Genomic DNA, 10368 nt, shown 5'->3' with positions numbered 1-10368 from the left:
ATCATGTCTTCTGGCGGTTTTTCTTAAGATGAATCACGGTCCATTTAAAGGGCAAGATCTTAATTATGACGACTTCTTCTTCACAGGCACTCACCATGCCGCTGAATTCAAGTATGGCGAGTAAAAACTATGATTACGACTACGATTCCTACCAGCCCTATTTCTATTTCGACAACGAGGATGAGGATTTCTATAACCACCAACACGGACAACCACCGGCGCCCAGTGAGGATATATGGAAGAAATTTGAACTGCTCCCCACTCCGCCCCTCTCCCCGAGCCGGCGTCCCTCTCTCTCAGACCCCTTCCCCTCCACTGCCGACCAGCTGGAGATGGTTTCGGAGTTTCTCGGGGACGACGTGGTCAACCACAGTTTTATTTGCGACGCGGACTACTCCCAGTCTTTTCTGAAGTCGATTATAATTCAGGACTGTATGTGGAGCGGGTTCTCCGCCGCGGCTAAGCTGGAGAAGGTGGTGTCGGAGAGACTGGCGTCGCTCCAGGCGGCGAGGAAAGAGTCTTCCAGGAGCGACTCAACGACAATAACGGACGCCTGTCAATCAAGCCCTAACGTCGGCTACCTTCAGGACATGAGCACCCCTTCCTCGCAGTGCATTGACCCGTCTGTAGTGTTTCCCTTTCCGTTGACTGACAGCTCAAAGCCGAGCAAACCGTCGTCCACACCGACTTCCCCAACACTGCCACTGGATACTCCACCAAACAGCGGGAGTAGCAGCAGCAGCAGTGACAGCGATTCCGGTGAGTAACCGTACACATCTAACAAGTTTTAATTCATGAGCTGTTGTTATAATGCGTCTGTCTCTTTAAGAATAAGATCTGGCTTGTAACGTATTTTACGTAAGGCGACGCTCCCACCCACTGCGCGTGAGGGTGTCTAACGTACAAATATGAGTAAGATCTGCAATTTGACGTTTTGTCTTTTTAATCCCAACTAGATGACGAAGAGGAGGAGGAGATCGACGTTGTCACGGTGGAAAAGCGAAAGTCTGTGAGAAAGTCTGACGCGAACGCGAGCCCCGTCGTCCTGAAGCGGTGTCACGTTAATATTCACCAACACAACTACGCCGCCCACCCATCCACGCGGAGCGAGCAGCCTGCAGTCAAACGGATTAAATTCGAGAGCCACATCCGGGTGTTTAAGCAAATTAGCCACAACCGTAAATGCGCGAGTCCCAGGACGTCTGACTCGGAGGATAACGATAAAAGGAGGACTCATAACGTGCTCGAGCGGCAACGGCGGAACGAGCTCAAGATGAGTTTCTTCGCGCTGAGGGACGTGATCCCCGACGTGGCGAATAACGAGAAAGCGGCCAAAGTGGTGATACTCAAGAAAGCGACTGAGTGCATAGAGAGCATGCAAGAAGACGAGCAAAAACTGATCTCACTTAAAGAGCAATTAAGGAGGAAATGTGAACATTTGAAACACAGACTTGAGCAGTTAAGCAGTTCCTAAATTGCTTGGACTTAATTTATGGACTGAGCTCGTTTTAAGCATCCTTGTATGGCCAATACGAGGTCTTGAGGGTGTGGCACGTTAGTGAGAATCTGACATTGATTTATATACAATTACACTGCCTCTTTTTTTGAACATAATGGAGGTTGGATTTATTTGTATTTAATTTTATTTTTTAGTAATAAAATGGTCTGCGGTTCCATTTGCTGTTGGCCTTAACTTAATGTTTTGTTTTTGTAAGTTTTGTACATATTGCACATATGTATTCAAGATGCTGTTGATTTCTGAATCATAAAATGCATTTCTCTATAAAACAGTTTTTTGGCTAATCATGTGGACTCATTGCTTTTGCCTTTATCAGTGTCATGATGACCCACTTCATCATTAGGTAATCCATTAAGGTGATGCAGTCATGCACTGATCCAATGTTTAATATAATTGGCCCACTTTCAGTTTAGACTTTGTGCATTTACCTTGGCAATGCCATCATCTGTTTGTCAGTATAGGCTGACTAATGTGTGTGTGTCAGAATTACAATCTCCATTTAAAAGCATCAAAACCTTGCATGAAGCCACTTTGGTTGACTCACACGTGTACATATGGATTAAGTCACTACTGTTCATGGATACACTGGTTCAAATAGAAGAACTTTACAGTGCGCTGGCTTTTATATAGTCAAGTCAACCTTATTTATATAGCGCTTTTAACAATGCAGATTGTTTCAAAGCAGCTTTACAGTGTTAAACAGGAAAATAATGCAACAATTTTATTCAGCCGTATAGCCATTCTGGAGAAAACGGTGATGTCATCAGTTCATTTCAATGATCATACAGTGACAGTGTGGGCTTTAGATCAGTAATTTAGTTTATATGGTTAATTTAGTTTAATAATTAGATTTATTTGGATATTTAGTGTCCCCAAATGAGCACGCCAAGCCAGAGGCTTGATATAATCACATTTTATTCCACAAAATCAACAAGTACTTATAATTTTCCCACTATATGTTTTACTAAGTCAGATTTTTTTTTTTTTTTAAAGGTGAAATCCTGCAGCAAAAATAAAAGATGCACTTTCCAGTTTTGAAGACCATGTTGGAATGGGAGATCCCATATGGAAATTAGCTTAGTCTTACACCCGCCTTTAACTCACAAGTGCCATTTTTGTTAAGTGTCTCGGGTTTAGTAGATCGCATACATCAGGGATGGGCAACGTTTGGTCCTGGAGTGGCGCTGTCCTGTGGAGTTAAGCTCCAACCCTAATCTCAAACACATGAACAAGATAATTAATGTCTTAAGGATCAGACAGATGAGTTAAAAAAAATCATTTAAATCAAGCTGACGTCGCCCATCCCTGGCATGCATCGTCCTTTTCATACCCATATTTAACTTTATTTTCTCTATAATTTGGAACTTTTAAGGAAGCCATTCTGGATGTCTCTCCTGCACACATGCTCAAACACCTTCTCTGTTCACTCTAATCAAAACACATGCATGATAAAACCAAATACATTAAAAAACACGCTTGAGTTGGTCAGGCTTCCTCTAATGAATTCTGAAAGGTAAATACTGTCAGTGTCATGATGGTCAGCACTGTCATCCTGAGTTTCACAATTTAAAAACATGAGCGTTGCATTCTTTACAGTAGATAAGACAGTGTTTTATTACCCAAGCTGGATCCATGTGGAGGAGAAAACAAGAAATATGCTGAAGAGTCCTGATTAACCCTGTTGAAAAAAACATCATATGCTGGTTAGGTATGTATTGGATCATGGCTGCTGGTTTATGTTGGTCCTTAACTGGTCATGAGCTGATTTAAGATGGTCAAATGTTGGTCCTAAGCTGGTCCTAAGAAACTAGCTCCAGTTCATGACCAGCATAAACCAGCTTAAACCCGTTCATGACCAACATAAACCAGTTTAGGACCATCTTAAATCAGCTTGTGACCAGCTAAGGACCAGCATAAACCAGTTTAGGACCATCTTAAATCAGCTCGTGACCAGCTAAAGACCAACATAAACCAGTTTAGGACCATCTTAAACCAGCTCATGACCAGCTAAAGACCAGTTTAGGACCAATTTATGACCAGCTAAGGACCAACATAAACCAGTTTAGGACCATCTTAAACCAGCTTGTGACCAGCTAAGGACCATCTTAAACCAGCTCATGACCCACTAAGGACCAGCATAAACCAGCTCATGACCAGCATAAACCAGTTTAGGACCATCTTAAATCAGCTTGTGACCAGCTAAAGACCAGTTTAGGACCAATTTATGACCAGCTAAGGACCAACATAAACCAGTTTAGGACCAGCTTAGACCAGCTCATGACCAGATAAGGACCAGCATAAACCAGTTTAGGACCATCTTAAACCAGCCAATGACCAGCTAAGGACCATCTTAAACCAGTTTAGGACCATCTTAAACCAGCTCATGACCAGCTAAGGACCAACATAAACCAGTTTAGGACCAGCATAAACCAGCTCATGACTAGCTAAGGACCAGCATAAACCAGCTCATGACCAGCATTAACCATTTTAGGACCATCTTAAACCAGCTCATGAGCATAAACCAGCTCATGACCAGCTAAGGACCAACATGAACCAGTTTAGGATCAGCTAAGGACCAGCATTAACCAGCTTAGGATCAGCTAAGGACCAGCATTAACCAGCTTAGGACCAGCATAAACCAGCTCATGACTAGCTATGGACTAGCATAAACCAGCTCATGACTAGCTAAGGACCAGCATAAACCAGCTCATGACTAGCTAAGGACCATCTTAAACCAGTTTAGGACCATCTTAAACCAGCTCATGACCAGCTAAGGACCAACATAAACCAGTTAAGGACCAACATAAACCAGTTTAGGACCAGCATAAACCAGCTCATGACTAGCTAAGGACCAGCATAAACCAGCTCATGACCAGCATTAACCATTTTAGGACCATCTTAAACCAGCTCATGAGCATAAACCAGCTCATGATCAGCTAAGGACCAGCATAAACCAGCTCATGACCAGCTAAGGACCAGCATGAACCAGTTTAGGATCAGCTAAGGACCAGCATTAACCAGCTTAGGACCAGCATAAACCAGCTCATGACTAGCTATGGACCAGCATAAACCAGCTCATGACTAGGACCAGCATAAACCAGCTCATGACCAGCATTAACCATTGTAGGACCATCTTAAACCAGCTCATGAACATAAATCAGCTCATGATCAGCTAAGGACCAGCATAAACCAGCTCATGACCAGCATAAACCAGCTCATGACCAGCTAAGGACCAGCATAAACCAGCTCATGACCAGCTAAGGATCAGCATAAACCAGTTTAGGACCAGCTAAGGACCAGCATAAACCAGCTCATGACCAGCTAAGGACCAGCATAAACCAGCTTAGGACCAGCATAAACCAGCTTATGACCAGCTAAGGACCAGCATAAACCAGCTCATGACCAGCTAAGGGCCAGCATAAACCAGCTCATGACCAGCTAAGGACCAGCATAAACCAGCTCATGACCAGCTAAGGGCCAGCATAAACCAGCTCATGACCAGCTAAGGACCAGCATAAACCAGCTCATGACCAGCTAAGGACCAGCATAAACCAGCTCATGACCAGCTAAGGACCAGTGTAAACCAGCTCATGACTAGCTAAGGACCAGCATAAACCAGCTCATGACCAGCATTAACCATTTTAGGACCATCTTAAACCAGCTCATGAGCATAAACAAGCTTGTGATCAGCTAAGGACCAGCATAAACCATTTTAGGACCAGCATAAACCAGCTCATGACCAGCATTAACCATTTTAGGACCATCTTAAACCAGCTCATGAGCATAAACCAGCTCATAATCAGCTAAGGACCAGCATAAACCATTTTAGGACCAGCATAAACCAGCTCATGACCAGCATACCAGCTCATGACTAGCTAAGGACCAGCATAAACCAGCTCATGACTAGCTAAGGACCAGCATAAACCAGCTCATGACTAGCTAAGGACCAGCATAAACCAGCTCATGACTAGCTAAGGACCATCATAAACCAGCTCATGACTAGCTAAGGACCAGCATAAACCATCTCATGACTAGCTAAGGACCAACATAAACCAGCTCAAACCACCTGCCATGCTTCAAACACACCTAACCATGGTTTACAGGGAAGTGAGTCCTGAAATCTGACAGTGTGTCAGAGACAGGTGGTCAGGGTAAAAGGTTTTGTGTCAGACACAGTGGCATTTATAATCACTATTAGAATGATAATGCAAATAAATATACAATATAGGACAGTTTTACGCGCCTCAGGTTAACTCGCAATAGTTTTGTGTAGTAATAGATGAAGTTGTCGCGCGGTGACGTCAAGCCCTGATCTGTGCAGCGCGCGTGCTGCTGCGAGCACATGGAGGAGAGAGGACACTCTACAGCCTCGCTAATGGAGCCCGTGGGGCGATAAATAGTTGGAAATGAGAACATTTCAGATCTGGAAAGTCAACTGACTTGCCTGAAGCGTCCAAAATGGTAAGATTCTTCTGCATTGTTGCGATTAAATGCATCCAGTTGTCGTGAAACAAAGCCTTAGCTTTAGCGCAACAAAATGTGTTTGTTTTGTGCCACAGGTGCGGATACAGTAATCAATATAGGTATGAATAGGAATTATGTTTTATTATTATTACCATTTTTATTAATATGCATTAATTTGGGCAGTGAACTTTGAGCTCTGAGCTGTGATTTATTCAGATTTGTCAGTGCCTCTTGATTTAATGCAACACGTTGACCTTTGAAGTTAACTAATAACTTTTAAAATGGCATTAATGTGACTGTTATTGATGCAGATTGGATTTTACCTATACAAATATTTAGTTGATGACAGCTTTATAGATTTGATATAGAGTTATGGTCTTCTTGAACTGGAAATGAAAGCTACTGTAGCCTTCTAGAGTTTTTAGACTTTCTTTGTTGTTGTAAAAAATTAAAATTATTTGCTGTTGTGCTTCCAAAATGGAAGCTTTTCTTCCATGTGTTTTGTGCATATTTTATAAATGACCTTATTTTTCAATGCAAGTCAGGCAAGTGAGTTCATTGATGATTTTATGGTATGATAAATTCAATGCACCATTAAATGACTTTACCAGAAAAGGGCCACACACATTTTAGTCCGGTTTGCAGATTTATTCTTAATTTGCAGGTCTTGTCATTGCCACTGTGTAAGCAGTGCCGGTCATCCCTCAGTACAGTGTGTTGACAGAGTTCATAAATTATGTTCTGTATGATAGGCTGAGGCGCACAGTCCATCATTGGCTTTAGGATTACCCTGTAAGAGATTTACGATCTGGACGCTGGTGGTGGACTTTCAGGAGGAGGAGGTTCCCTCTACCATGATGCGATGTCATCTTAAAGGATTAGTTTACTTCAAAATCCCAATTTCCTCATTCTTTTCTTCGAAAAGAAATTACGTTTTTTAAAGCTACACTGTGTAACTTTTTTAGTTTATTCTTAGCTAAAAACACTTAGTTCTTTCAAAAATATATGTGCTCATTAATGTATATTTACTTCTTTCAAGTAATAAAGTATTCTCGTAAGTTTATAATATGCCATTGAAAATACATACGGGTAAGGGGTTCAAATGCGGGTCGCCATGTTGCCCCTCCATCTTGAAAGTACATTAGCCAAAGACGGACATACCCGTAAATTTAAGCTTCGCCTTTCGCGTTTTAACACTCGATGGCACCGTGTCGAATGTGGACGAGGGCGAACTGGAAGCCGTGTTAATCTTGGACTAAATCGGCCACCGTAGGAGTTAAAACGAAATCGGAATTGAGAGGAACAGAAACTGATATTCACTGGATGGTCATATACCTTTTCACCGCTAGATGGGGGAAAATATCACACAGTGTAGCTTTTAGGAAAACATTCCAGGATTTTTCTCCACATAATGGACTTCAATGGGAACCAACGGTTGAAGGTCCAAATCAATGCAGTTTCAAAAGGAAGGGCTTCAGATAGGCCTGTCGCAGTAATCAATATATCGATATCGCACAATATATGTACATGACCTCAATCATTTTTGTGATGCAATATTTCGGCCATTATGTTTACATGATAATGAATGTCATTTTACTCGATTGAAATGTTATCTTGTATGTTTTCCGTGATGGAGGTGAAAGTGGTTCTCGGGCAGTTCCTTCATACTCAGAGCGGTTATCGACAGGTGAAGAAAAGCCGCCATTTTAGGCGTTATAGTGTTTTCCTCACAACTACTGACAGTTTGGAAGAATAAGCCCAAATGGACTCGATTTCAAAGCCGCGATCCCCTGTTCCGCTGCACATATAAATGTCAACGCAGAATGACGAGTGTTAAAGCCGTTTCACAAGGGAAAATGTTTATTTACGATTTATTCATTTTTTTATTTAGGATAATATTTTTTACCCTTAATTTCCATGATCTAAAGAATTAAAAGGTTGTCATTTGAAAGTGTGTAGGTCTACTTGCATTATTATGCTGTTATATTAGGATTATATATTCAGTGGCATAAAATAGTCTTAAAATGACAATAATATCGTTTATCGCAATTATTTCTGGGACGATATATCGCGAAACAAAAAGTAGTTATCATGACAGGCCTAGCTTCAGAGGTTCTGCACGATCCCAGACGAGGAATAGGGTCTGATCTAGCCAAACCATCGGTCATTTTCTAAAAATAAAAAATATGTACATACTTTTTAACTTCAAGTGCATTAGAAATGCGTGAAAATTTTTTTTTTGTTCTTCACGACGTATGATGCCATCACGTTGGAAAGTTCACGGCCATGATGTACGTCAGGGGTCTCGAAACTCGGTCCTGGAGGGCCACTGTCCTGCAGACTTTAGCTCCAACCCCAATCAAACACACCTGAACCAGCTAATCAGCATCTTATTAGGGCCTAGTAAGACACTTGCTGCGTCCCAATCCACATACTATCCGTACTAAATAGCATTCGAAAATAGAATTAGTCCCAAATCGTAGTATGTTGAAGAGAGTATTCCAAAGATTCCCGGATGGTCTACTATTTCCGGTCAGAATTCGAAGTGCGGATCGACGCACACTCTAACGGCTGATATTGCCCACAACCCATTGCGAGATGGACGAGGATTCAATTAGAACTACAAACACGGATAAAAAGTGTTAAAAAAACTACAAACATGACGGTTGTGCGAGTCCGACGGTTAAGTAGAGAGGTTTAGATAAAGGGGTTTGAGTGAGCAATTGTCAGTATTTAACCTGACGAAAAGATATTTATTTAATATTATCCACATTATATTTCACCTGCAGCAGCATTGAGAACTTTTGTAGTGATACGTTTGGCCATTAACTTTTAAATGCATCATTATATTCAAACCGCAAACACATGAGAGGAGTCTCTGCATTAAAGGATTAGTTCACTTTTAAATAAACTTGCTGATAATTTACTCACCCCATGTCATCCAAGATGTCCATGTCTTTCTTTTTGCAGTTGAAAATAAATATTTTCTCCATATAATGGACTTCAATGGGCTCCAAACGGTTCAAGGTCCAAATGACAGTTTCAGTGCAGCTTCAAAGGGCTTTAAACGAAACCAAACGGTACCAGATGATGGATAAGGGTCTTATCTAGCGAAACGATACCTTTCTGTGAGAAACCGAGCGGTATTTATGCAATTTTTTTACCTCTTAACAGACGAACGTGATCATCTCTGAGCTCCGCCATAACTTCCGCTAAGTGAGGTAAAAATACGAGCGTGGTCAATGTTGTAATCGTACATGCCTCATTAGCGCTTGCGCGGATCAGTAGAATGAGGCATCTACGATCGATATATCTATGACCACACTCGTATTTTGACCTCACTTAGCGGAAGTTATGGCAGAGCTCAGAGATGATCAAGTTAGTCTGTAAAGAGGTAAAATAATAGCATAAATACTGCTCGGTTTCCTGCAGAAACTGATCGTTTCGCTAGATAAGACCCTTATTCATCGTTTGGTTTCGTTTAAAGCCCTTTGAAGCTGCACTGAAACTGTCATTTGGACTGTTTGGAGCCCATTGAAGTCCATTATATGGAGAAATATCTTGGAATGTTTTCATCAAAAACCTTAATTTCTTTTCGACTGAAGAAAGAAAGACATGGACATCTTGGATGACATGGGATGAGTAAATTATCAGCAAAAGTTTATTTAAAAGTGAACTAATCCTTTAAAGACCCACAGATGGCAGATCAACGAGCGTCTACATTTCTCTCTTACCCCTTTTCCACCAAAGCAGAGACAGAGCTAGATCGGAGCCAGAGCCTAGTTTCAAATCGGTTCTTTGTGTTTCCACACCCAAAGCCCAGCTCCGAGCCAGGAAAAGTGGTTCTTAAGTAGCACCAAAACATTGCTGGGCTAGAACAGGGCTAGAAGTAAGAACCGATTACGTCAGGCGCTGGGGGCGGAGTCAACAAGACCAACACAAACTTGAGATCCGCCATGTTTGAAATAGCTGCTAATGGAGCTAACAGCTGCTGCTCGTTTGTAATCTCCGTCTATACAAATTACGGCGAACTGCATGAATGCGTAGGATTCGCTGTGTTTGCGTTGTGTTTTGATGCCGATGTAGGATCGTAAAGCCATGTGAATGAATAGTAACGCAACGTTTGCATTGTTGATGGAAGGCTTGTTCGCAGCGGTGCTGTGCAGAGACCGATCGCCGTATGATAACGAGTCCAGCGAGAGCACATGACTCCTTATGCTTTTGATTCACTCATGCGTTTTTTTTTATATCATACGTGGATCGGTCTGCGCAGTAACGATGCATCTCGAACAAGCCTGGTATGTGTGTTTCCCGCTGCCCAGGGTTGCCAGGTTTTCACAACAAACCCGCCCAATTGCTACTCAAAACAAGCCCAATCGCGTTCC

At 42.0% G+C, this 10368-nt stretch overlaps 1 protein-coding gene and 1 long non-coding RNA gene across 2 annotated transcripts in view; both read left to right on the top strand.

The window, feature by feature from the left end:
- The window catches only part of mycb (MYC proto-oncogene, bHLH transcription factor b), a 2270-nt gene extending 596 nt beyond the window's left edge, over nucleotides 1–1674 (top strand). The window contains exons 2-3 of the mRNA XM_079819304.1: nucleotides 87–759; nucleotides 957–1674. Coding sequence (XP_079675430.1) covers nucleotides 96–759; nucleotides 957–1474 — 1182 coding nt within the window. The 5' untranslated portion in view covers nucleotides 87–95 and the 3' untranslated portion in view covers nucleotides 1475–1674. The remainder of the gene's footprint in view (nucleotides 1–86; nucleotides 760–956) is intronic.
- A 3971-nt stretch (nucleotides 1675–5645) lies between these two features.
- Nucleotides 5646–10368, top strand: part of LOC307128069 — a 96336-nt gene continuing 91613 nt past the window's right edge. Inside the window, exon 1 of the long non-coding RNA XR_013816733.1 lies at nucleotides 5646–5980. This is a non-coding gene — a long non-coding RNA (uncharacterized lncRNA). The remainder of the gene's footprint in view (nucleotides 5981–10368) is intronic.

This window comes from Gobio gobio (assembly GCF_949357685.1).
Source record: "Gobio gobio genome assembly, chromosome: 6".
NCBI classification, from domain to species: domain Eukaryota; kingdom Metazoa; phylum Chordata; class Actinopteri; order Cypriniformes; family Gobionidae; genus Gobio; species Gobio gobio.
Note: the sequence above shows the minus strand (reverse complement) of the source record. Positions and strands in the feature narration are given on the sequence as shown.